Raw genomic sequence first — 27,227 nt, 5'->3', positions numbered from 1 at the left:
TATTCCACTGAGCTACTGAGAACTGTTGCCTCCTTGAAAGTTTATTTCAATCTGTGGCAATTTTAATTTTTGTTTTTATTTAAGCATTTTACACATATTAGCACATCAGTTATACAATTGTCATCATTTATATGCGGCACTTTTTAATTCTGATGCTTTGGTGTGTTTTTTTAATCCTACAGTAAACACTGAATATACTTAAAGTTGGGAAATAAATGAGTACACTAAATCAAACCTTTAAAAAAGACGATACTACTTAGAGAAGTAGCCTCTCAGGTTCTGATTCAAATTGCTCTTTTAGTTTACCAGGTTAAATAGCTGTGTGGGGAGAGGTCATTCCCAGTGGCAGAGCACATCCTTTGCCTATCAAAACTCCCAGGTATTCCCTTAATCTCTCAAACAGAGTCTCCGGTTTTAATTGTGGAGTTGTTTTCATAGATTGTTTTTATTGCAGAACTGGCACTTTTACAGGAGGCAGCACATAATACTAGTTCCACCATTGTAAGAAATTGAACTTTTATTGTAGCAGCACCTAAATTTTTGAACTTACTGCCTATTATCATCAGGCAAACAACTCAACTCTTTTTGATTAAAATAGTTTTGTTTAAGCAAGCCTATCTCAACAGGTTTTATTTCTTTTTAGCTTGTGTTGTGTTAAATCGATGCGGGTGGCGCTGTGGGTTAAACCACAGAGCCTATGACTTGCTGATCAGAAGGTCGGTGGTTTGAATCCCTGTGACGGGGTGAGCTCCTGTTGCTCGGTCCCAGCTCCTGCCAACCTAGCAGTTTGAAAGCATGTCAAAGTGCAAGTAGATAAATACCGTATTTTTTCTCTATAAGACTCACTTTTTCCCTCCTAAAAAGTAAGGGGAAATGTGTGTGCGTCTTATGGAGCAAATGCAGGCTGCGCAGCTATCCCAGAAGCCAGAACAGCAAGAGGGATTGCTGCTTTCGCTGCGCAGCGATCCCTCTTGCTGTTCTGGCTTCTGAGATTCAGAATATTTTTTTTCTTGTTTTGCTCCTCTAAATACTAGGCGTGTCTTATTGTCTGGTGCATCTTATAGAGCGAAAAAAATGGTAGGTACCGCTCCGGCAGGAAGGTAAGCGGCGTTTCCGTGTGCTGCTCTGGTTCGCCAGAAGCGGCTTAGTCATGCTGGCCACATGACCCGGAAGCTGTACGCCAGCTCCCTCGGCCAATAAAGCGAGATGAGCGCCGCAACCCCAGAGTCGGCCACGACTGGACCTAATGGCCAAGGGTCCCTTTACCTTTACTATTATCTGTGCTTAGCTGTTTTTAAATCAATATTTGTAATGCTTTGTTTTATATTGTATTTTAATGTTTGTGCAACTGATTGTTATATTTGTAAAACTCTTAGAAGACTATTTTGACATTAAGTAGTATATAAATTAATTTTTTTTAAAAAGCATCCCTGTCATCCTTGATGCCTTCAGTTGAAGGATGTCACGTACCAATCTCACTGCCAATCAGAGATGGACCAGTGGTCTGACTCAGTATAAAGTAGTCGGCAATGTTCATATGCACAGTATTTTTCAGTGCATTTCTGATTTAAGGCGCAAGAAACAGGATGCGCTTAAGTCAGAGGTTGGACTGGATGGACTCAAAAGATCCTTTCTAAGAATCCTTCTTGATTTGATGCACCAGTCAATCAAACCAGATTTCCAATCTGCATGGGGTATTGTTTTTATTCTTTTGCACTGACCAATTATCTTCATTTTCTCATAAGAGACTCTACAATTGCAAGAGCAAGGGAGAGACAGCAAAACCCTTTTGGTCCCCAAATTTCCAGGAGCAGCCTTCATCAACCTGCCTCCTGACAGGTGTTCTGGACTACAATTCCCATCAGTCCCAGCCAGCACTTGATGGGAGTTGCAGTCTGTAATATACAGAGGATATCAGGTTAATGAACGCTGTCTTGGGAGCAGCTGAGTTAAGCCTTTAACATTGCAGAAGACTCTACTTGAGGTTTGCAATTGCAGGCACAGTTGCTCTGGAGTAAGCACCATTCAATGCAATGGGGGCTTACTTTCTGAATACACAACTTCGGTGGAAGCTGGTCCGTTAGGGCAAACGGGGCACTGCCCCATCTACCTCAGTCTGCACTCAGCCAGCCCCCAGTGACCTGTCTTTTTTCTTACAACCAGTCCAGAAAGTGGCGCTGCCTGTCCACTCCCCCCTCCTTGGTTTCTGTTGTGGCCCTTGTGGAATTCAGCAGGGAGGCAGATGAGGACAGAACTAGACTACACCTATCATTGCCTCTGGCTCCACCTACTGTTGGCCTCCTGCCTTACATCTTACCAGCCCCAACGGGCACTAACCACCACGAAGCTATGTGCCGCTGCAACAGAGACAAAAGGCTTGGGTCTTCGCGCCCCTGCTATTCTATAGACACGTCTACTCAGAAGTAAGTTTCACCAGGGGTTCCTGCAGACTTTAAAATAATTTTTATTTATTTGCAGTGGGCACGTACAGTGCAGCATGTTCTTGGCACAGTGGTGGATTTAGCCCGCTTTGCGTTTGCATCACTGCTGTCTGCACGGGCTACAGCGCCACAAGAGCAGCACAACACGAAACGTAAACATCTGTGGCTGCCGAGGTTGGCGGGAGTTGCAGTCCAAATCATCTGAAGGGCACTAGGTTGGCGAAGGTGGGGAGCCAAGAACCTTGCCCGCCTTTACTCGGGAGTAAGTTCCGGGGTCTTCAATGGGGCTTACTTCTAGCTTAGCGCAGCACTGCAGCTTTGCATGAGCAAATGGTAGCACTTGAGGGACAAGGAGTGTGTGTGTGTGTGTGAGAGAGAGAGAGAGAGAGAGAGAGAGAGAGAGAGAAAGAGAGAGAGAGATGAGCATCAGGGGCTTGTGGATTTCCTTGCGCTCCCTCGTCCTTCCGCCCGCGATCCCCCGCTCCAGGCAGCAGCCGAGGCGCCCGAGACGCGCCCGAGACGCGCACGCCCACCCGGCGTCCGAGGCGTTGCCCTTTTAAGAAGTCCGGCTGCCAGCTCAGGTAGGCAGAGCCCATTGGCAGCGGTGGCTCCTATGGCAACCCAATCGGATCAGCTGGCTTCATGAATATTCCCAGGACCAGGAGCTGCTGCATGAGGAATCAGGGATGGCAGCAGCAGCAGCAGCAGTGATGTAAGCGGCGCCCGGGCGCTGGATGCTGCTGCAGGTTGCTCGCGCGCTCCTTGTTTATCGCGGGCCGCCGTCGAGGCCGCGGAGGGGCGAGGGGCCCTTGTGGCGCGGGGGCTGCCGGCGGTGGGGATCGCCCTCCTCGGCTCCTCAGCAGGTGTTGCTCCGTCCCTCCTCCCCGTCCGCCTCCTGATCACCCTCCTTCTCATTATTATGTCTGCTTCGCCGGAGACGCGGCTGCCCGGGCGCCTATGGAAGCCGCCGCCGCCGAGATGCAGCCGTGGCGAGCGCTGAGGAGCCGCCGGCTGGGTGTCCCGCTGCCCCGGGGGGCTGTGCAGCAGCAGCAGCAGCAGCAGGCGGCGGACGGAAGGGTCACCGCGGCGGCGGCTCAGTGGGACGCCAGCTAGCCAGCCCGGGGAGGGGCTCTCCGCCTGGCGCACCCCGCTGCCCTTTCGGAAGCGCTGCATCCTCGACCCGGCGCAACCCCGGGAGGACAGGAGAAGGATGGGTGGTCCTGGCTGTGGCGCTCTGGCTGCGGAGCTGAGCGAGACCCCGTTTTAGAAGCTCCTTGAGCAGGGCGCGGGTTGGGCAGGCGCGGAAGAGAGCCGAGGGGGTCCCCACCACCAGCCGCCGGCCTGCAAGCAGGTCTCCCCCGCCCTCCCCACCTCTCCCCGAGCGCGCGGCCATGGACAGGCTGCCGCCGTCGATGCGCAAGCGATTATACAGCCTCCCGCAGCAGATCGGCCCCAAAGCGTCGATCATGGACGAGGAGGACGAAGAAGCCGGTGGAGGAGGAGGAAGAGGAGGAAGCGGCTGCAGTGGAGGCGCGGACAAGGACGCCCGTCGCAAAAGCATCAAGCTGAGGCCCCTGGCGTCGGCGCCGCCAGGGGGAGCCCGGGGGCAAGGGGCAGGAGAGCCCTCGAGGCCCGGCGTCGGGGATGCGGGCGGCGGACTCGTGGAAAGCGGAGAGGCGGCGGCGGCGGCTGCCTCGGGGGCGCCGGGCTGCCGGGGCAGCGGCAAGAGCAGCACCAACGGGGACTGCCGGCGTTTCAAGGGGAGCCTCTCGTCTCTGGCCAGCCGCCACCCGCACGACTCGGGCGAGGAGCGCCGCCTGATCAGCAGCGAAGGGGACGCGGCGTCCCCCGGCGACGAGCGCAGCCCCCCGGACCTGTCGGACACCGAGCCGGGACCCCCCGCTTCCTCGACCCCGGCGGCAGCCTCGTCCTGCTCGTCCCCGCCGGACCCTCCGCCCCCTCCCTCTTCGTCCGCCTTCGTGAAAGTGGAAGGGGGCGGGGGTCCCGATGGAGCGGGTGGGGGCGCCGACCAGATCACCCCGGACGACGAGCAGCGGCTGGGCCAGGCTGGCTTCATGCAGAGACAGTTCGGGGCGATGCTGCAGCCGGGGGTCAACAAATTCTCCTTGAGGATGTTTGGCAGCCAAAAGGCCGTGGAGAGGGAGCAGGAAAGGGTTAAGTCCGCCGGCTTCTGGATCATCCACCCGTACAGCGATTTCAGGTAAAAAGGGGAAAGTGGGGAGGATGAAGCCCCTCCCCTATCTCCGCCTCCCCCACCCCACCCTTACCCAGCCACAGGTAACGTTTGGCACTAAGCGATGCAGTTAGGCAGTTGGGGGGCTCTGCACTGAGTGGCCGTGGGAGTCTCCCCCTCTTTAGTGCGAGCTAACGAAGTCCTACTCAGAGTAGACGGCTGCAGAAGTCCCGGTGACTCTTTCCAGCGTTTGGGGTTTTGCAGCTGGCGCATCAGGTGTAAAAAACATACACGGGAGGCGTTTTCCAGCCAAGTTGCCTTTTTGAAGTCACCGTGCAGTTGGCGCATATTAATCTTGGAGTCGGGATGCACACATTGGGTTGTATCCAACTAAGTCCCATTCAGAGCAGACCTACTGAAATGAATGGATTGGGTCCTTTCGTTTCAATGAGCCTACTTTGAGTAGGGCTAACACGGGCAACAGCTGTGCACCCCCTTCCCTGACTTTGAATGGTCTTCCTCTGCCCCCAAACTCTTGTCCTGACAGAGACTCCATCTGCCCCAGTTTCCCCAGTTGCATAGAGGGCATCACTGGTGGAGGAGGCTGAGTCTCTCCTTGAAGATGCCACTAAACTTTTACATCTCAACATCCTTCGACTCTCACATTTGAAAAGCAACCTCTCCACCTTCTGGCGTCAAAATGATGGGTTGTCACCAATGTTACTCCTGCTCTTTTGGAATGAATGGACTTGATTCACTTAGGTCCGTTAATTCCAATGGGTCTTCTCTGTGTAGGGCTTGGATACAGCCCATGATGTCAGCATGAGATGTATGTGTGCAATGACTCCAAAAGGACAAGGTGATGGGGAAATTTCTACTGCCCTTATTTCTGCGCACCTGATGCACCAACTGCAAAGCCTCAAACCTTGGAGAGAGTCATTGTGACTTCTTTGAACAGATCACAGACGTGCTTACTTGGAAGTAAGACCCTTGTGTTCAATTACTTCCTAATAAGGTTGCAAGAACTGTAGAATTCCCTTCTTGGGACTTGCCTGGTGGAACTCAGTGGGACATGTTTGTGAATAAACGTGTGGGATCTGGCTGCATGTGTGGATAGGACTGCAGCTGCAGAGTCATCCCGAAATCTCTCTTCCCCAGTCCCAACAGCCTGGACGAAAGGGCCTTTGGTGGCATAGCCCAGGTATTTAGCATTGCAGCATCTTGAGCCAGGGATATGTGTGAATCAAAGGGTGTCTCCTTCATAGAATGAGCAATCAGTGGTGCAGTCAAGTAAATTTAGACTTTGGTCCCTCCCCCCTCCCGCTGCCTTTAGCTGCTAAGCCAGCCCTGCTGCCCTTGTATGGGTGTGCATGTTGCCCCCCCTCTCATTCTGCTGAGTGGGGTCCCCCTGGACCTTTGCCTCCAAATCCTGCTCTGATGGTTTCCCTGTGAAAGAGTAGAGAGATGTTGCACCCAGCAGAACGTCTCTCCAAAGGTCTAGTTTTAAAATAGACTAACCAATTAAGCCATTATTTATTTCCAAAAAAGCTGTCCTTAACTCTGCCGAGTGGGAATCAGAGGGGGAGGAGCGTTTGTTTTTGTTGAATGAATTAGCTTCATAGCTAATTTCTTTCAAGTACATATTCGGTAGCAGAGAGAGAGAGAGAAAGCGAGGGGGGGGGCTGTGCTGACAAACGTTTCTGAATTAACTGGTGCCTGGCAAACTTTCTTCTACTAAATATGTATGTAATATGTTGCAATCAATAAGAAATGATTTAGCGCAATCAAGAGCTGGGCCTTATTATGCTGATTTTAATTACAACCGCCTTACACAATAACGTTAAGAGGAAATAAAGAGGAGAGGCGTTCAGGTTTCTGGAATTTACACTTTAGCAGGGTGGCGGTGGAGGACATGATGATAAAGGTTTACAAAATGAGGCGTGATGTGGATAGAATGTTTTCCCCCCATTCCCACCCATTCTTTGCGCTGGAACACAGGGTCATCTAACAATCCTGGACCGGCATTAAATTCAGGACAGTTTATAAATAAATTTTACAGCAAAGGGAACTGCCGTAATCCGAGTCAGACCATTGGTCCACCCAGCTCAGTATTCTCCAGGCATAGGTAAACTCGGCCCTCCAGATGTTTTGGGACTACAACTCCCACCATCCCTAGCTAGCAGGACTAGTGGTCGGGGATGATGGGAACTGTAGTCTCAAAACATCTGGAGGGCCGAGGTTGAGGAAACCTGGTCTATACTGACTGACAGAAGCTCTCCAGACATTCTGCATGCGGAGCAGATGCAGTCCCACAGAAGGGGTGACCTGCATGTTGCCATTGGATTGCCAACTCCCATCAGTCCCATCCGGCATGGCCGGTGATTGGAGATGATGGACACTGGTCCAACAACATCCTGGGGTCCACAGATCAGCTACCCTTGGATTAAGCAACACCAGGCCACAGCAGCTTGGGGTTAGTTTAATTTAATTATGCCCTACAAATTGGCATACATCCACACCTTTGTTGTATTGTCTGGGAGGGAATGGAGCCATTAGGAGTACAGGAACCAATGGCGAGGCTGGTGGTGTCTGGTTGTGATAGCGCACACTGAAGAAAGATCCGGAAGTCTGGTTTGTTTCCCATTTAAGTTGGTGCTTGCAACTGTCTTGGCTCCCAAACCCATGGCTGACTGAAGGAGTTTTGCAGGTCACATCACAGCTTAAAGCTGGGGCGGACAACCACAAGCCCAAGGGCCAAATGCAGCCCTCCGTGCATCTTTATCTGGCCCTTGAGACTTTTCCTGGGCCACACCCCCTCTGTAGGCCACACCCCTCCCTGGACTTGCTTTGCACCCTCTGAATGTTTTTGCCTGCCTGGAGTGTGGCCTTGAAAGTGTCCCCTGCTTGTCTGATTGCAGAGATGTGTATGTGTGCATGTGTGCATTCATGCTATGTGACACTCACTTGCAACCTGATTTTGACATACATTAGCTATGCAATCCTTAAGGCAGTTTCCTTCCGATGAGGACCCTCAGCAGTGTGTAGCAGGGACTGTGTGTGTTTGGCAGTAATGCTTGATGCAAGTGTAGGGCCATTGCCATGGTGTAGTGGTTAGGGTGGTAGGCTAGGACCTGGAAAACCAGGGTTCGAATCCCCACTCATCCATGAAGCTCGCTGGGTGACCTTGGGCCAGTCTCTCATTCCCAGCCTCACCTTCTCTGCAGGATTGTTGTGGTGTGGATAAAATGGGAAAGTGCGGATAGTATGCGTACTATTTTCAGCTCCTTGGAGGAGAGGTAGGATATAAATAGAATAAATACTGAAGGAGAGACTCATTTTAAATCAGGGCTCATTCCCTAGGAAGTGTGTGCATGTGTATAGGGGTAAGGTAAAGGTAACAGAACTCCTGACCATTAAGTCCAGTCGTAGACGACTCTGGGGTTGTGGCGCTCATCTCGCTTTACTGGCCGAGGGAGCTGGCGTTTGTCTGCAGACAGCTTCCAGGTCATGTGGCCAGCATGACTAAGCCACTTCTGGCGAACCAGAGCAGCGCACGGAAACGCCGTTTACCTTCCCCCCTGGAGCGGTACCTATTTATCTACTTGTACTTTGTGCTTTCGGACTGCTAGGTTGGCAGGAGCAGGGACCGAGCAACGGGAGCTCATTCGAACTGCCAACCTTCTGATCGGCAAGCCCAAGAGTGCTCTGTGGTTTTAGACCACAGCGCCACACGTGTCCTAATATGTGTATAGGGGAGTCCAGCCTAAAACTACTTCTTGGAAGCTTCTGCTCCTCTGAAATTTTGCAAAACTCTCAAGTTTTGTTTTGTTAATGTCTTGTCTTTTTTAGATTTAATTTTTCTAAAAGAAAAATATTTAAAGTATGCCTAATGTGCTCACACCTTTTTGGCAGCAATTCTCAAAATAATGGGAAGAACACAACTGCTTCGTAGCAAGGAGCTAACTCATTGCATTGTAAGCGCCTTGCTTTTTTTTTTGCAAGTGGCTTTTTGGCATGCTTGTGTTGGACTTTGATGAAATGAATGGCTTTGCTTTTTCAATAATCCTATGCTCCCCAAAGCGGGGGGGGGAGGGGGGGAGGAGACAACTCGGTGAAGTTTCCAGTTTCAATCACCTGACATCTCCCCACCCTAGAGCTGGCATTCAGAGTTACACTCCTCCTAGATATAAGAACAATTTTTTAAAAAAATCATATGTAGACAGTTTCATATTCAAAATAGACACAGACTGGGATGAAGGCTTAAAAGGCTTGTTGAAAAAGGATAGTCTTTAAGAAGAAGAAGAAGAGTTTGGATTTGATATCCCGCCTTTCACTCCCTTTAAGGAGTCTCAAAGCGGCTAACAATCTCCTTTCCCTTCCTCCCCCACAACAAACACTCTGTGAGGTGAGTGGGGCTGAGAGACTTCAGAGAAGTGTGACTGGCCCAAGGTCATCCAGCAGCTGCAGGTGGAGGAGCGGGGAAGCGAACCCAGTTCACCAGATTACGAGACTACCGCTCTTAACCACTACACCATACTGGCTTGTTTTGCTGCCTCACACCTTTTCCTCCTTATTTTCACTTGTTTATTACATTTATATCTCAACTTTCCCTCCAAGGATCTCAGTGTGGCATGTATGGTCCATCCGTCCCCCCTCCGCTTTTTATCACAACAACCCTGTGAGGTAAATTAGGCTTTGAGACGGTAACCAGCTCAAGGTCATGCAGTGAGTTTCATGGCTGAGTGGGGGTTCAAACCTATCTCTCTGCAGTCCTGTTCCAACACCCTAGCCCATGGGTAGGCAAACTAAGGCCCGGGGGCCGGAGCCCAATTGCCTTCTAAATCCGGCCCGCAGACGGTCCAGGAATCAGTGTGTTTTTACATGAGTAGAATGTGTCCTTTTATTTAAAATGCATCTCTGGGTTATTTGTGGGGCATAGGGATTTGTTCCTTTCCTCCCCCTTTCAAAATATAGTCCGGCCCCCCACAAGGTCTGAGGGACAGTGGACAGGCCCCCTGCTGAAAAAAATTTCTGACCCCTGCCCTAACCACTATGCAGCACTGCCTCTCCAGTTCTTCTCCACCTAGGAGGCCCTTTCCTTGGTAGCTCCAGTTCCACTCTGCAGTCCTGTAGCCCATGGCACTTCCAAGTTTTGTTATGATCATGGGAGTATGTTGTTTTCATAGAACTGGGACTAATAAAAGCGTAATCTACAGGCTGCAAGGCACTCCTACGCGTGTTTACACAGAAATCAGTCTGGTGGAGTTCATTGGGGTTTTGCTCCCATAAAACTGTGCAGCTCTAGTCTACCTTCCTGACCATAAGTAAGGGATGATGAACCTGTGGTTCCCTTGGAGTCCCTTTAAGTCTAGCTTTGGGCAGCATGGTCTAGTGGTCAGGCAGTTGAAGTCCAACCATATTTGGAGGGTGACAGATTCCTCCTCCCTTCCTTAAGTGACGTGTTTGAATTTTGTGAGTCTCTAGTACCCTGATGCATATTTTTGCATTCCTCTAGTATTTTATTTTTTTATATTGGCATTTATAGTTATATAAACGTGTGGTTCTCCTGCTATCCCTTAGTCATCTTGTAGAGCTGAGAAAGGTGGAGAAAATGACAATCAAAATGACAAAGGGACTTCCTCTGTGAAGCAAATATGGCTAAACTGCTTGTGTAGCTCTTGAGTTTAGGGGGAAAAGGTGACAAAAGAGGGATCTATAAACTTGTGCCTTGTGGTTGTGGACAGAGTGGATTTCTCTCATCTTTTCCCCGCTCAGTGAAAGCTCTTGCCAGTCATTTCAGAAATCAAAAGCACAGTTTTACACAACCTGTCATTAATTTATGGAACTCATTGTGTGGCTTGGATTGCTTTGAAAGGGTGTGTGTGTTCCACAAGTTTAGGGAGCAAACAGAGCTCAATTAGACACAATAGCAAAGCCAAACATCCATATTCAAATGCACAGTGCCATCAAGATCTGACTTCTGGAGGATAAAAAGTGCTGAAGGTCTACTTAAGCCCCTTCTGTGGGCTCCCTGGAGGAATCTGATTGGCTACTGTGAGAAACAGGAAGCAGATTTAGATGGACCATTGGTTTTATCCAACAGGTCTCTTCTGTCCTATCCCAGAGGATAAGGATGGGCACTTACTGAAATGAATGCACAGTAAGTGCCACAACAGTGATTGCTTTCAGTCCCAGACACAGTAAAGAAGAAGAGGTGGAGTTTGGACTTGATATCCTATCTTTCACTCCCCTTAAGAAGTCTCAAAGCGGCTAACAATCTCCTTCCCTTCCTCCCCCACAACAAACACTTTGTAAGGTGAGTGGGGCTGAGAGACTTCAGAGAAGTCACCCAGCAGCTGCATGTGGAGGAGTGGGGAAGCGAACCTGGTTCACCAGATTACGAGTCCACCGCTCTTAACCACTACACCATGCTGGCTCCCACATTGTGGGCCCCTTTGCCCCATATCCACCACTTCCAGTGCTTTCCCCTTGCTCAAGAGGTGCCTGAGGCTGTGGGAGAAGGAAGCAAGAGGTCACAGAATGATGTGATTTGAAACCACAGGGTACAGCGGTTACCACCAACTTGGATGGGTGTAAATAATAGAGAATCAGGTTATCCATGGCTGCTAGTTATCCTGGCTATGGTCCACCTTCATTCTTAGAGGCACGATTCCTCTGAGTGTGAGTTGAAGATGAGTGCGAGAGGGTTCTTGAGAAGCTGCCTTTTGTCAGACTGTCTGTCCAGCTCAGTACTGCCTGTGCTTTTTTATTTCATATATAATTTTCAGTTCATTTCAGTCATTTTACAATCATTTCAACATTTCAAAACTTGACTTCTTTCCTGCTCTTTCTGCGGTTCCTTAAATTTATTTTTAATATTTTCTGCGTATCCAAATTAACTTCATTTGCTCATTTATTCATATGCTTTAAGTATATACCCTTATAAAACTGCAGGTTATTACAACAATCCTGCCAATGTTTACAGTTTGTTTGCAAAGATTCAATAAACCATTTCAATTCTTTTATAAAAAGTTTGTTATCTTGGTTTCTTATGTTTTCGGTAAGTTTTGCCATTTCTGCATATTCCGTAAGTTTTTGTATCTGTTTGTCTTTTGCTGGGACTACTTCTTCTTTCCATTTTGGGGCAAGTAACATTCTTGCCCCTGTAGTCGCCTACATGAATAAGTTTCTATACAGTTTGGGTAGTTCTGTCCCTATAATTCCCGCAGTGCTGCCTGTGCTGACTGACAGTGCCTCTCTCGGGTTTCAGGCAGGGGCTCTCTCCCAACCTTACCTGGAAATGCCAGGGATTGAATCTGGAAACCTTCTGTATGCAAAGCAGGTGCTCTAACCTTGAGTTATGGAGGTTATTGTTGTTATTGCTAGATTTTGTACCCACCCTTCACCCTCATGCCCCGGGGCAGATTACCGTAGTGGAGAGAAAGAGCAATCAGTGGCGTAGCGTGGGGGGTGCCAGGGGTGCCGGCCGCACCGGGCGCAACATCTGGGGGGGGCGCGAGTCCAGAGGGAAGGGACAAGCCATCGAGGCTTGGTTGGAGTGGGGGGTCGTCGTCTCCGTTTGGCCGGCCCCCCTCGAGGAAGCGGGAACCTCTCCAAGGCGCAGCGCGCCGTTGGTGGAGGGAAAAGAGCCGCGCAGCAGCAGCAGCAAAGCCGGGAGGAGGAGGAGGAGGTGGAGGCGCCGCCTGCCGCAGGATCCGATCCGAGCCTGCTAATCGCTTGCTGGGAATTAAGCGCCTCAAAGAGGCAAAGGAAGAGGTGGAGCCGCTGGCCCAACCGGGAGGAAGCTGGAGAGAGCAGCGCGCCTGGGCGCGCGGCGAGGTTGGGTAGGTGCGCCCTGGCTGGCTACCCGCCTCCCGGGCTCAGTGCCTCCATGACCCCTCCAGCGGCGATGGGAGAGATGGGGGGGGGGTCTGGAGCAGCCCCGGCTGGCCTGCTTCTCCCCTGCCTCCTTCCCGTTGCCGGCGCCTTGATCTCATCCGGATCAGGGACGAAACACGCCCATCCTTCGCTACTCCTTGTCGGGTCACTGCTTCATTTCTCCAGGGAGAGAGAGAGGAGAGGAGTCAAAGGATAAGGTGAAGCTACGGTATATCCTGCTCTGCATTTATTCCCTTCACTGCAGTCCTTTTATGCTGGATTTCACTAATGCAAACCGAAAATGGGATTCACCACAGATTTACTGGAGAGGAGTCCACTTACATGCTAAAAGTCACTGAGATCCATGTGGGAATCTTTTTTCAGCTGGGCGCTGCATTCCATCTTCTGCAACGTTTCACGGACCGCATCCTAGTGGAGGGCGAGGCCAGAGGGAACAGTGTGTGGAGCAAAGGATAGGATTTTTGGCTTTGTACAGAAAGCCTGCCATCCTAACCCCCCTTATGTAGGAGATAGCCCCACTGAATTCACTCTACGTTCTATGTAGACAGGGCTAGGGTTTCACTGTGTAAGCTGCAAGCTACAACTGGTCCTAAACCAATGGATTCATGTTACAAGAAAAAAGATTCTGACTAAACATCAGAAAGAACTTTCTGACAGAGCAGTTCAACAGTAGAATGGTCCTGCTTAGCAGAGGATGGACTCTCCTTCCTTTGAGGTTTCTACACAGAGTTTGGATGGCCATCTGTCATGGATGCATTAGCTGAGATTCCTGCATTGCAGGGGGTTGGACAAGATGATCCTCAGAGGTTATGCCCAAAACAGGTACAAGCAGTGGCGTAGCATGGGGGGTGCAGGGGGGGGGCAGCCGCACCGGGCGCAACATCTGGGGGTTAGGGTTAGGGGGCGCAAATTACTTGCCTTGCCCCGGGTGCTGACAACCCACGCTACGCCACTGAGAGCAATCAATACAAAAAGCATCCGTAAGTTTCCATAAGTTCTGGTGGGACCAGAATGCTGGACTAGATGGACTTTGGTCTGATCCAGGAGGGCTTTTCCTACATTCTTGAAGTGGGGTGCAAAAGTTGCCATTGCACAGACTCCGTTCTTCCTTCATACCGGCCTCCCACCTAGGTCTAAGGCAGTGCACAACTCTGTTTCTCTCTCCTGTAATACAAAGGCACAGAGGACTCCAGCCGTGTCCCCCCCTCCCACCTTCACTCTGCCATGGAGAGTGGAGATAATGGGTGGGTTGGGGGTTTCAGGGGAACAGACCTGTCTTGCCACCACCTACCAGCTCTGCAAAGTTTCCTGGAGCCACAATTAGTTGCTGACCTGGGTTGTAAACAAAGCAGAGTTTAAAATGACCTCCGGGCTTGTTATCCTGAGCTACCGGATAAAGTAAAGGTTAGGTAGCGGCTGAGGGGATGTGCCTGCTGTTTCTCTGACTTTCATTCTAACTGACTTCATTCTAACTAGGGGAGTCAACCCCCCCCCCCCCAGATATGCGTTCTCTCACTCTATTTAAGATTCACATTCTTGACTTTCTCTCATTCCCCAGTCCTGTCTCTTATGTGCAATCCTAGATTATTAAAAGGTAAAAGAACCCCTGACCGTTAGGTCCAGTCGCAGATGACTCTGAGGTTGCGGCACTCATATCACTTTACTGGCTGAGGGAGCAGGCATACAGCTTCCGGGTCATGTCGCCAGCATGACTAAGCCGCTTCTGGCAAACCAGCGCAGTGCACGGAAACGTCATTTACCTTCCCACCAGAGTGCTACCTATCTATCTACTGGCACTTTGACAGGAGCAGGGACTGAGCAATGGGAGCTCACCCCATTGTAGGGATTCAAACCTCCGACCTTCTGATCAGCAAGCCCTAGGCTCACTGTTTTAACCCACAGCGCCACCTGCGTTCCCCTAGAACCCTCTTAATTTCCTTAGTGTTATGCATATGCCAGTGCTGAGCCATGGAAGTATCTTGTCCTCTTCCCGGATAACAGAAAGTGGCAGTAGCTTTGCTGCAGGAAAAATGATCTCACTGGGTAGTCATAGGAGCATTGCATTGCATGCAGAAGGTCCCCAAAATCTCTTGATGGGGCAGGGAGATATCTCCTGCTTGTAACCCCAGAGAGCCATAGCCAGTCAGTGCAGACAGTACTGAGCTAGATGGAGCAGTGTTCTGATTTTGTGTAAGGCAGAACATGCTCCTGTTCTCATATCAACAACCCTGCCAAAGCCCCCATCCCTGATCGCATATGTCTTTTCTCTGTATGCTGGACTGATCTATTTCGCAGCAGTCTGTCCCACACTTTTTACAAACCAAGAGGGTTTATTGTACTTTGGGATAAAGACATGCTAGAAAACATTATTAAGAATCATGAGAGGTGGGAGGAACCTTGAAGATAAACTCATCCAGCTTTCTGCTTGATGCAGGACCTGCAACAGACAGCTCTCCAGCAAAAAAAAGTGTCCTGAGGCTGTCTGTTCCACAGCCACAAAGCTCTTACTGCTAAGGTAGATTCTCTTACCACTAAATTGAAAACTGCTTCCTTGCTGTTTCCACACACTGGCTTTCATCGTGCCTTCTGGAGCGATGGCAAATGAGACTGCTCTGCCTTCTGCTTTATGACGAATTGATCAGCAGTTCCAAATGAGCTTCATTGGTGTGGGTAATTTTGGTTTGATTTAATATTTATATGGGACATGGGTGGCGCTGTGGGTTAAACCACAGAGCCTAGGACTTGCTGATCAGAAGGTCAGCGGTTCGAATCCCCGTGACTGGGTGAGCTCCCGTTGCTTGGTCCCTGCTCCTGCCAACCTAGCAGTTCGAAAGCACATCAAAGTGCAAGTAGATAAATAGGTACCGCTCCAGTGGAAACGTAAACGGCGTTTCCGTGCACTGCTCTGGTTTGCCAGAAGCAGCTTAGTCATGCTGGCCAATAAAGTGAGATGAGTGCCGCAACCCCAGAGTTGGTCACGACTGGACCTAATGGTCAGGGGTCCCTTTACCTTTAATATTTATATACCACTTTTGAAACCATGAAGCAGAGCTCAAAGTGGTGGCTCACAGGAGTAACCAAAGCATTAAACATCAACAAACATTACAGTCATGATAATCCCATTGAAACCATATAAATAAGGCAACAAACAAACAAAATCATCAAACAATTTGGTTAGCTCTGTGTTTGTTTATTTTTATTTAAGCCATTTTTATACTTCCTTTTGCCAAAACCGATTCTGGGGTGCTTGGCAAGTTTCAAATGTTACAAATACTGACAACCCTCTTACAAAAATAAGAAAGAGAGAAGAGAACAGCAGAGAAAAGAGCAGTTTAAGATTGTGGAACTGCAGTTGCACCCAAGTTGGACTCACTATATGCTGTGCCAAAACATAACTGGAGTCCGTTGACTCTGGGAGAGGTGTCGTAGGAGGTGAGTGATGGGCATCCTTGCTTGACTTTTAAAAATAAGGTTCTACTTTAAAATGCTGGACATGATTTGCAAGTAACAGTCTCTCAGCCGAGCCACGGCTTAGCATGAACAAGCAAGAATGCTGCAGACATAGTAGCTGCTTTGTTCCTTCCCTCTTCCAGGACCTATGCCGTGGTTTGGTTTAGCATTACCATATTTTTCGCACCATAGGACGCACTTTTTCCCTCCTAAAAAGCAAGGGAAAATGTGTGTGCGTCCTATGGAGCGAATGCAGGCTTTCGCTGAAGCCTGGAAAGTGAGAGGGGTCAGTGCGCACCGACCCCTCTCGCTCTCCAGGCTTCAGGAAGCTATCCGCTAGCCGTGGGAGACCCAGCTCTCCCACGGCTAGCGGAGCGCTGCATTAATCCCGAAGCTTGGGGCGTGCGGAGCTCAGCGCGCCCCAAGCTTCTAGGTGCCGGCAAGGTCTCCGCTAGCCGTCTAGACCTTGCCGGCACCCAGAAGTTTGGGGCGCGCTGAGCTCCGCAGCCCCAAGCTTCGGGATTAGCGCTCCGCTAGCCGTTGTCTAGGCTGCGGATAGCAGCCTGCTTCCCGGAGCGTCGGGTGCCCTGAAAGCAGAGCGCCCGGCGCTTCGGGAAGACATCCGCAGCCTAGGCAACCCTGCAGGAGGTCCCGCAGGGATGTCTAGGCTGCGGATAGCAGCCTGCTTCCCAGAGCGTCGGGCGCCCTGAAAGCAGAGCGCCTGGCGCTTCGGGAAGACATCCGCAGCCTAGGCAACCCTGCAGGAGGTCCCGCAGGGATGTCTAGGCTGCGGATAGCAGCCTGCTTCCCGGAGCGTCGGGCGCCCTGAAAGCAGAGCGCCCGGCGCTTCGGGAACACATCCGCAGCGTGGGGAGCCTTGCAGGAGTTCCCCGCAGGGCTCCCCATGCTGTGGATAGCAGCCTGCCGCCCGGCGCGAGGGGCGCCCTGAAGCAGAGCGCCCCTCGCGCCAGGCAGACATCAGCCAGCCCCACAAGCTCGGGGGACAGCAGGGAGGCGCAGCGCCACTATCCCGCTGTTCCTCGACCTGGTTCGGTTTCCCTGACCTGCTTTTGGGGGGGAAATAAAGGGAAAATTTTTTTCCTTTATTTCCCCCCCAAAAAACTAGGTGCGCCCTATGGTCCGGTGCGTCCAATCGTGCGAAAAATACGGTATGTGTCTTGTAGTTTGTCTCACTCTAGACAAAGTCCAGGGGAGACAAACCACTAGCTCTGGTTCAGTAGGGCCGTTAAAGCAAATTTTAGCTTGGCTCCTGGTAGCACATTTGTAGCAAGTATGATTCTCTTATTGTGTGATTTTTTGTGTGTGCGTATGCACAAGACACAGGTTCCCTGGTTTACGGTTACCAAGTGGTCTAAACCACTGAGCCTCTTGGGCTTGCTGATCAGAAGGTCAGTGGTTTGAATCTGGAAAGCAGTCTGCGGGCAAATGCCAGCTCCCTTGGCCTGAAAGCGAGATGAGCGCCGCAACCCCATACTCACCATTGACTGGACTTAACCATCCAGGAGTCCTTTACCTTTTACCTGTACCTTTATACAACAGGTGTAAGGCACTTTTGTCTCTCCAAATGCTGCTGAACTGCAACCCATCATCCCTGGCCATTAGCCCTGCTTGCTGGAGCTGACGGGCATATTTATTAATTTACTCACTAATTACATTTATATCCTGCCCTTTCTGCCAAGGGAGCCCTGAGCGTTGTCGTTCAGCAACTTCTAGAGGCCAAAGGTTCCCCATACCCAATAGACCATTTCAACCCTCCAATGGAAAAAAAGAGAAAAAACATCAAATACTCAGCTGCTGGGTAATGCTGCATGTGAAGCAATATCGGGGCTGTGGCAGAGCCTGCTTTGAGTCGCTGTCCAGAGCATAAGTGGCTGCCTGAGAGGGCCATTGAGAGAGAACAGAGGGTTCAGTTCTCATTTGCTGTCTCTGTAGGGTCACTGCTGAGAGAGACAGTTGCACCTGCAAGCAGTTTGATTGAGCCCTTGACACTGACCGCAGGGGCGCCAGCCACTCCTGCAAGGAACCCGGAGCTTATTAGTATCTGTTGCTCTGCTCAAACCACTGCAGCCCCTTTGCCTTGCCTGGGCTTCTCCCTTTAGCTCTTCTGATTTATTGTTAAAGCAGAAGAAATTGTTAGGCAAATGAAATCAGTGTTAAACATTGTTCCATGTACTGGACTTGAGTCGTCTTGGCATAGAAACCAGAGTTTGCAGCACTCCAGTGTCAAGCCAGATTTGTGTTAACCAAGCCATGTTAGCAAATTGCTTTTAGCTCGCTTGGCGTAAAGCACTGATCTTCGCCCTCTGTTCTTGAATTTGGGTTTTAGATGGAAGCAGGAAGCAAATGAAGGTGCGGATAAATCTCTTGCTAGTGTTTGACAGTCAGGGCTGCTTCGGGTTGTTTTTTTTTAAATATTGTGATAAAGGGGTTTTCTTTCCCTTTTTGCAAGGCAAACAAAAGCCATTTCCTCTCCCATGTGACTGTGATGGCTGACCTGGATTATTCCAGATTCAATTAGAAAGACACCAAGAGGGATGTCCATATTTAAGATGTAAGAAAGAGATTACAGGGTAAGGATGGGGAAGAAATTTGATTCAGTCCACATTTAAAGGCAAGCCTTTCATAACTCACATTTGCTGAGACGCTCTGCAAATGGAAACACAGCCTTCCTTCGACATTTGGACTTCTCCAGATTTTGCAATGCAATTCTCCACTCAAGTTGCGTGGACAAAAATGCATATAGTAGTGAAAACGACAAACAAGAATGCATTATAATAGAAATATCAGTGGAAATATTGCTTTGCAAAATGTGTACATTGTGCACATTGGCATGCAAAAATATGTGTCTTGGGATAAATTCTTGCTAAGATGAATTTCTGTGAGGTCTTAAAAAAGAAAGCAAATGCGGAGAATTGAACTTAAGATTGGAAAAAGGAGAAACAGATCTGCCCAGCTCTGTAAGGCTGTAATATATTCCCTTAGCCAAGAGCAAGTGCTATTAGACTTCTGGATAGACATTTCTAGCATCACACTGCAAGGCTGCTGTTCCTCTTAAGTAGCAAAATAGTAAGCTGCCTTATGCTGAGTCAGACCCTTAGTCCAGACGTACACTGACTGTGCTGGTCCTGTGGGTTACCCGAGAGGCAAGGTCCAAGTCCAGTCCATGGTCAAAGGTGCAACGTGGAGGCAGTATCTAGTAGCTGAAGCTGGGTGCAGGGCAGGGAGTCGGGTGAAGTCAGGAACAGGCTTGCAAGCAGGGAGCCAGGGTGGGTCAGGAGCTCAGGCAGGAAAGCAGGACAGGGTTCAGGCAGGAACTAGCAACCAACTATGTTGCTCCCACAACTTGGGACTGGGGCTGGCCGGCTTTTATCTGCCCCAAGGCATGGGGCGGCCTCAATCCTCTGGTGACTCGCCTCTCCTGGCCTGGAGGCGAGCACTCCTCCTGTGGGAACTTAGTTCCATCCATCTCTCTGTAGCTCAGGAGAGGCTGGAGGGTTACCGGAGCCAGAGGCTACCTCAGTTTCCTCTGATGGGGCTGAGAGTGGAGCACCTGCAGGCAATGGGTCCTCCATCACCTCAGGAGCCAGAGCAGACTCAGCTGGTGCCTGCACCTAAGGATCCAGCACAGGTGAGGACCCTTCAGGCTCATGCCCCAGCCCCGGCTCAGCTGGTTGGGAAGGCGGGGACTTCTCTGCAGGCTGGGATCCCTCAGGTTCAGCATCCAAGTCCGAATCCCAGGCTATCACACTGACTGGCAGTGGCTCTTCAGGGTTTCAGACAAAAGTCTTTCTCAGTCCAACTTGGAGATGCCAAAGACTGAACCTGGGCCCTTCTGCATTTGAGGCAGACGTTCTATGTCTGAGCTAGGGCCCTTCCCCAATGTCAGCCTTCTCTCCCGTGGCAGTAGATAAGCAGAACAAAGGAAAAGGAGTCTTCTTACCAGTTAGGAACTTTAATAATCACAGCGAGAGAACAAAGAACACATCTCTTAGAAATGGTGGTGCTCCCAATTAAGTTCCCTCCATCCCTACTAATCTATGTCACTCCTACCTCTTGTAATCTGAGCTTGGAGCCTCTGTGTTTTCTGTTCTGCCGCTTTCTGAGCTTTCCGGGACTTTGGAGAAGGGGGCTGGATATTATCCAGAGACTGCGATTCTGTTAACTCTGTCTCTTCTAGTGTTTCTTCTGATAGCTGTTTACCCATCCAGTATTTCCCAGCTTCTGCCTTCTGAACTATGCCCCTCTGCAAACCACTGTTCCAAATCTATACTGTCCTCCTCATCCTGGGAAGAGTCAGGATCTGGATCAAGAGGAGAGGGTGGCTCCCACCATTCTTCCTCAGTGCAGCCCTCCTCAGCACGGTCCCTGACACCCAAGATGCATGTGGGGTAGCTTAACAAACCTGGCCTTCATATTGGGATATGTTACTCCCTGCCTATGAGTAGGTTCCACTGAACACAGACAGACTTAGCTTTTGACTTGCTCAGGATTTGCTCTGTGAATTTGTTTCGAGACTAGAGCGGACATTAAAAAAAAAGAAGAAGCAAAGAGCCAGAGGCTAAACTCTCTTTCACCCCACAATGACACAGCTAGTGGTACTACAGATGCATCTTTATGCTTCACCTATGTGCCTAACCCTGGAGTGCATGTGATAAAAATGGATGTATCGTAGCTCTGAGCATACATTTATGTATGAACCCAATGTGTTAAGGGAGCTAAGACCCTGTGTCATTCGGTATTTTTCAGCTGGCGTGAATGTGGAAAAGGCTCCTCTCTCTCTTTTTTTTAGCTGATCAGTGAGTCAGATGGTATCTCTGCCTCCGACACTGGCTGGCGATCCTTTCTGAGTCTCCCTTTCAAGGGTTCAGGGAACGATCAGAGCCTCTCAATTGCAGACACAAGGTTCAATCCCTGGCCTCTCTGAGTAGGGCTGGAAATACCCCCATTCTGAAACCCTGGGATGTTGATGCCAGCCATAATAGACAGTACAGTCATACCTCGGGTTACAGCAGCTTCAGGTTGTGTTTTTTTTAATTACACACCCACCAAAACCTGGAAGTACCGGAACAGGTTACTTCCGGGTTTTGGCGGTCGCGCATGCACAGAAGCGCTAAATCAAGCTTTGCGCATGTGCAGAAGCACCGAATTGCAACCTGCGTGTGCGCAGACGCGCCACTGTGGGTTGTGAATGTGCATCCCGTACGGATCACATTCGCAACCCGAGCGTCCACTGTACTGAGCTATACCAAGGGGTTTGGTTTGGTATGAGGAAATCTCGAGGGGGGAAACTTACTGAAAATGGGTATTGCATTGAGTTCTGGCTAGCAGGGGTGAGAAAATGTAAAAGTGATTCTGAATGTTGATGAGCGTTCCTTGTAAAGTAATTGTAAAAATTATTTGTTAGTATTATGGAGCTGGAGATCACTGGTGGAGCATCTGCCTTGCACACAAAGAGTTCAAAGTTCAGTCCCTGCCATCTCTAGATGGGGCTGGGAGAGATTCCCTGCTTGAAATCCTAAAGAGCCAAAGCGTGTCATTTTTTGTAATGTTAGCTGTACACCTGTAGAAATTCAGTGTGGTGCCTTCCATGATTCTAGATTCAGGTAGAACATGACTACCTACCTGAACCTGTAGAAATTGTTTTATTATTTTTAGGTAATTGAGTCTGCAGCTTTTGTGTCTTATATTATCTTTTTGTACACTACTTTGGTTGCTTTTAGCTGCAAAGGAGTTTCTAAATCTGCAAAATAAATCAGAGACATCAGAAATCTTCTTTGCACTGGCAGGAGGCTCTTTGATGTAGCAGAGACCTCTGTCAGCAGAAGGGGAACGAAGCAGCGACAGACAAATTTGGACTTCTCTCACTTTCTCATTTTTCCAACCCAAAGTTTAGTTTGCCCTGTTTTGATGTCAAGCTGCATATTTTTCTTTTCATAAATGGTTCACTCAAAAATTTGACTGCACTCTCATGCCCATGGCTCCTAAGATGTGCAGTTTCTACACAATTTTACCTAATTGCACAAGACTGCATGCAAACCTGGATGTGACCCAAAAACATCACCATAACCAAAAGGGTGGAATGGCGGCAGGGCAGGACGGAATGCTTTACGTGGGCCCTACCAATGTGCATGGGCACCCGGAACATAACCCTCATGCAAAACAAATATTGCCTGTAGTCTCCCAATTTTAGTGGACACATGGAACCAAACTGCATGTTGGGAATGTGGCAGTCATAATACAGTATTTTTCAACCCCAAATATCACACCATATGCTTTGTGATTGGCTATTTTTGCATGGTCTGCTTACTAAAGTTGAGAAGCATTCTCCACGCATGTTCCTTGCAAATAGGACGCTTTAATTTCCTACAGAAAGTGAAGCATTGGCAGAGTTAATGTATTATCACTAATATATGCACACTTTACCTTAGTCCATGTCTGCACACGTAACTTTGCTTGAGAACTGGACTGCAAAATCTGGAGGCATGAGACGATGACTATGTTTCAGTTCATGCATTGTTTTGGAAAGTACAAGTTAGATTGATTTGCCTTCAGATGCAAACTGAATTCAATTTCTTTCTTACCCCTGATGCACTGTAGGACAGGGCCAAAGCTCAGTGGTGGAGCCAAATGCTTGGACAAAGAGTCTGATGTGGTAAAACCAGCTTCCTTTGCTCCTGTGCTCATGGATCAAAAGCAAAGTTATTTCCTCAGTCCATTGTTGAATTGATGCTGGTGATATCCTTCTATCCAGTGTTGCAAGATGATGCTCTTGGCAGTTTGCGCTGCTCTGAAAACCCATGCGGAGTGGTCTGTAGAGATTCCACATTGTTGGAATGTACCCATTTAAATAATTTCTATCCCAGAGAAGCAGAGCTAGGACCAGGTTGATTCTGATGCACACTTCAGCCCAAGCTACTTGAAGTTTATCTTTAAAATGTAAATAATATAAAATTTTAAGATGCTATATGCATTGCAATAACCAACATCAAACATTGTTGTTCAGTCTAGGTTCATTTAGACTGATTGGATAAGTTCAGAGCCAATACTTCATGTTTAACATTCTTAGTTGGCATAAATGGGCTCTACTGCCTCCAAAGTTTATCATTTTAATTTGGTTTTGAAAGATGTACTGAATTCTTGAAGAGCACAGCACACGTGCTAAATAAAAAGACAGTTTCTTGCAGTCTCAGCCAGCCCATCCTTTAAGACTGGCCAAGGAGCTTCTTTTGGCTGAGGAGGGCCAGAGCTACACATGGTGCTTATTATAAATAGCCAGTGTGAGAGTGTCTTGGGGAGGAGAAAGAGCTGATCTGGAGTGGAACCTTGGCATGGCTTTAGGCCTTTGCGATCTGATATGGTCATCATCCAGATCAGCCCCCTCTTCTCCTGACCAGGATCCTGAAGCTGCCCAGGAGCAGCGGAGCAGTATAGATTTGGAACAGTGGTTTGCAGAGGGGCATAGTTCTGCAGACAAAAGTTGGGATGAACTGGGGGGTAAACAGCAAAGTGAAGAAGAACTGGAAGAGAGAGAACTAACAGACTCTCTCTCTCTGGAAAGTGTCCAGCCTATCAGTCCAAGGTCACGTAGAGCAGATAAGGTGGCTACACAAAAAGCACAGTGGTTGCGAGATCAGTTTGCAATGCACAGAAGTGACTGGGGGGAAGTGGGTGGGAACCTTAATTGGGAACACCTTCATTCTAAGAATGGCTGCTTTGTTCTTTTGCTGTGATCATTAAAGACTCTTTAAATGGTAAGCAACATATTCACTCTAATAGGTGTTTTCTTCCTGATCCAGGGGACAAATCTTTCAAGGTCCCCAGATTGGGACCCTCCAGCCCTGGCTATTCATGAAGAAAAATACTTGCACTTAATGGCAGGTCATATGACTAATGCAACTCTGCACCCTAGAATTGTAGCCTGCAGTTGACATAATCAAAGGGTGACGCACTGCACTGCTCTCTGCATGCTAATTTTGGATTTTGTTCCATATAGCCATGTCTACCTGTAGGCAAGCATTGTGATGCATGTCCATAAATCTGGACATACTTGCCCAGCTGCGAGTATATCACTGAAGCTCACTGAAGTTTGTCTCACAGGTTTTTCCTTTTATTGGAAACATTTATATCCCTTCTTTTTAAATTTATCAATATTGGCCCCCAAGGCAGCTAAAAACTGCTGCTTGAAATGTCTTCTGTTACAAGAAGGGATGGGGGTCCTGTGGCTCCAGCTTTTATTGGGCTGGAGCTCCTCTCCTTCCTGACCATTGGCCATGTTGACTGGGGTCAATAGCCAGAGGGCCATAGAGTCTACCCATTACAGTAGAAACAGAAAAACAGCAACCAGCAAATCACAAGATAAATTATGGAAAGTGCCACCAAAAGGTTGGGCAGATGTAGGCTGCTTCCATCAGCCCCAGCCTACATGGACAATGCTCAAGAATGATGGGAGTTATAGACCAGCAATATCTGGAGGGTTGCAGGTTCCACATGCCTTCCTTAATTGAAAATTGTGGGAATGTTCAGGGAGGCAGGAGAGGATATATTGCTAAATTATATCCTTCCCAACTTGTTCACAAAAATGCTAGGAGGTTGAACCCAGCACCAGGGACAGGGAACAAATTCAATTCTGCTTTGCACTTTAATTCTGCTTTGTATGGCGGGGGGAGTGTGCATGTTGAGGGGGGATAGACTAAGATGCATTATATTAGGGGGGATTGTTTGCAGAAATGTGCACAATAGTCAACACTGCATTAAAAGGGTGTTTGTTCACACTGTAATGCTGGCAAACGTTCGTGAGGATTAATAATAATGCAGAAATGTGAATAACTGAATTTAAGATTGGAAAATGAGAAATGGTGAGAACTGAAATGGACAGATTTGTCTATCTACCCAGGACCTTGTTGAGCAAGATGGAAGTATTGCTTTTCCATCGTCTGCCAATGCACTGTTTCTGGAACTCCCAGGGACACAGGTGGCACTGTGGTCTAAACCATTGAGCCTCTTGGGCTTGCTGATCAGAAGGTTGGCAGTTTGAATCCCCGCAATAGGGTGAGCTCCCGTTGCTCTGTCCCAGCTCCTGCCAACCTAGCAGTTTGAAAGCATACCAGTGCAAGGAGATAAATAGGTACCGCTGTGGCGGGAAGGTAAACAGCTTTTCCGTGCGCTCTGGTTTCCATCCCGTTGCGCCAGAAGCGGTTTGGTCATGCTGGCCACATGACCCGGAAAGCTGTCTGTGGACAAACACCATCTCCATTGGCCTGAAAGCGAGATGAGCGCCGCAACCCCATAGTCGCCTTTGACAGGACATAACCTTCCAGGGGTCCTTTACCTCACCTTCTGGCACCCCCACCTTTGGAGGTAGGATGAGCAGGGGCAACCCTCTCAAGGCATCAAGCTCTAGAAAGCTATTGAAAGAACCAATGGTCTGACTTGACATGACACATTTCTGAAATATTTGCTTTCGCACATCCCGGTGAAGGCTGTAAATGCACCAACTAACCTTAAAGCAACCTGAAATTGGGCATAAAGCCCCAGCAGGAGGATGGGTAGCTTGTGCTCCTTCCGTTGCTCTTGGACTACAGCTTCCACCATCCCTAACCATTGGCTGTGCTTGCTTGGGGCTGAAGGGAATTGGAGTCCAACAGCACCTGGGGAGTTGCTGGTTCCTCATCCCTATCCCTAGGGGCCAACTTTCTGCACTTTTCTAGTGCTTTTTGCTGAATTGCCTATGCTGTGCCTCACGCACAGATGAGCCCTCTCATTCTTGCTTGCTGCTCTTGCTGCTGTTTTCTCCTATTGAGCAGATTTATTTTGCAAGTCAGGACAAGGGGTTTCTATCAAGCGCAGCAGACAATGACTCAAAAAAGCAAGCTGTGACTTTTCTTTTTTTAGTTTAATCTAGACTGTGGAAAAGCAGAAGCCAGGTGGTTTTGAGAAGAGTATGCAAAAGGGGCAGAGGTGTGGGGGGGTGAATAACCACAATTAGCATATGTTGGTCATGCTGCCTGATAATACACAGTCAGCTGGAAGCACTAAGTCAATGCTGCAGGTAGCCTTGCACACCTCTGCACCAGGTGAGTGGGTCAGATTTCCCATCCTTCTTTTGTCCTCTCTAACCACTCTGTGCGCTAAACCACAGAGCCTAGGACTTGCTGATCAGAAGGTCGGCGGTTCGAATCACCGCAATGGGGTGAGCTCCCGTTGTTCGGTCCCTGCTCCTGCCAACCTAGCAGTTCGAAAGCACGTCAAAGTGCAAAGAGATAAATAGGTATTGCTCCGGTGGGAAGGTAAACGGCATTTCCGTGTGCTGCTCTAGTTCGCCAGAAGCGGCTTAGTCATGCCGGCCACATGACCCTGAAGCTGTACGCCGGCTCCCTCAGCCAATAAAGTGAGATGAGCGTCGCAACCCCAGAGTCGGCCACGACTGGACCTAATGGTCAGGGGTCCCTTTACCTTTGCCTTTAACCACTCTATGTGCACACAAGTCTCATTTAATTTATTGATTGATAATATCTTGTTTGTCCACCCTTCACCATAAAGTCCCAGGGCACGTTACTGTTAGAAGTGCAACAATACAGATCATTCCATGTGCAGCTTAAGGGTTAATACTGTTAGTGTTAAAGGCAACTAGCCAAGAGAGGGACAGCTGAAGGTGTTGTTTAGCAACCAGGCAAAGTGACTTGATGTTTGCTAAGGTAGCATGTGCTCTGATTGGCTGCATTGTTCTGAGACAGCTTTTCCTTGTGTATGTTTGGTTCAGTGTCTTCCTGCTGTGTACAAGGTCCTGGAGTAAGAAAGACAAAACCTCTCTTTTCCTTTTCTTTGAATTATACACAGTTTCTTCAGTAAAGTTCTGTTTTGTTCAGTTTCCTACTACTCCTAAACCTTCACTTGTTAGAAGGAGCTTGAAGAGAGAAGGCGTTCTGAAAATTATCAATATCTATAAACATTTGGCAAATGATTGTGACTGTTTTTTATGTTCCTATTCTTGATATTCCCTGCTTGAAAGTTGGTTGTATCCAACTAAGTTCTACTCAAGAGCAGGCCCATTTAAATTAATGGACCCAAGCCAACCACTTGTGTTAATTTCAATGGGTCTACTCTGAGTAGGACTAATATTGGCTAGGACGCATGATCCGTGCAGATGTATATACTCCTTGCCAAAGAGATTTCAGAGACCTTCCAAATTCTCATGCTCTAATTGTGGCAAGTTATCTCTCCAG

General features: G+C 48.9%; 1 protein-coding gene across 2 annotated transcripts in view; it reads left to right on the top strand.

The window, feature by feature from the left end:
- The first annotated feature begins 3,752 nt into the window (after positions 1-3,752).
- The window catches only part of HCN4 (hyperpolarization activated cyclic nucleotide gated potassium channel 4), a 127,080-nt gene continuing 103,605 nt past the window's right edge, over positions 3,753-27,227 (top strand). For both annotated transcript variants that reach the window (XM_053365408.1, XM_053365407.1), the window contains exon 1: positions 3,753-4,662. In XM_053365408.1, coding sequence (XP_053221383.1) covers positions 3,833-4,662 — 830 coding nt within the window. In that variant the 5' untranslated portion in view covers positions 3,753-3,832. The remainder of the gene's footprint in view (positions 4,663-27,227) is intronic.

This window comes from Podarcis raffonei, chromosome 14, assembly GCF_027172205.1.
Source record: "Podarcis raffonei isolate rPodRaf1 chromosome 14, rPodRaf1.pri, whole genome shotgun sequence".
Lineage (NCBI taxonomy): Eukaryota > Metazoa > Chordata > Lepidosauria > Squamata > Lacertidae > Podarcis > Podarcis raffonei.
This window is presented reverse-complemented; position numbering and strand designations above follow the sequence as displayed.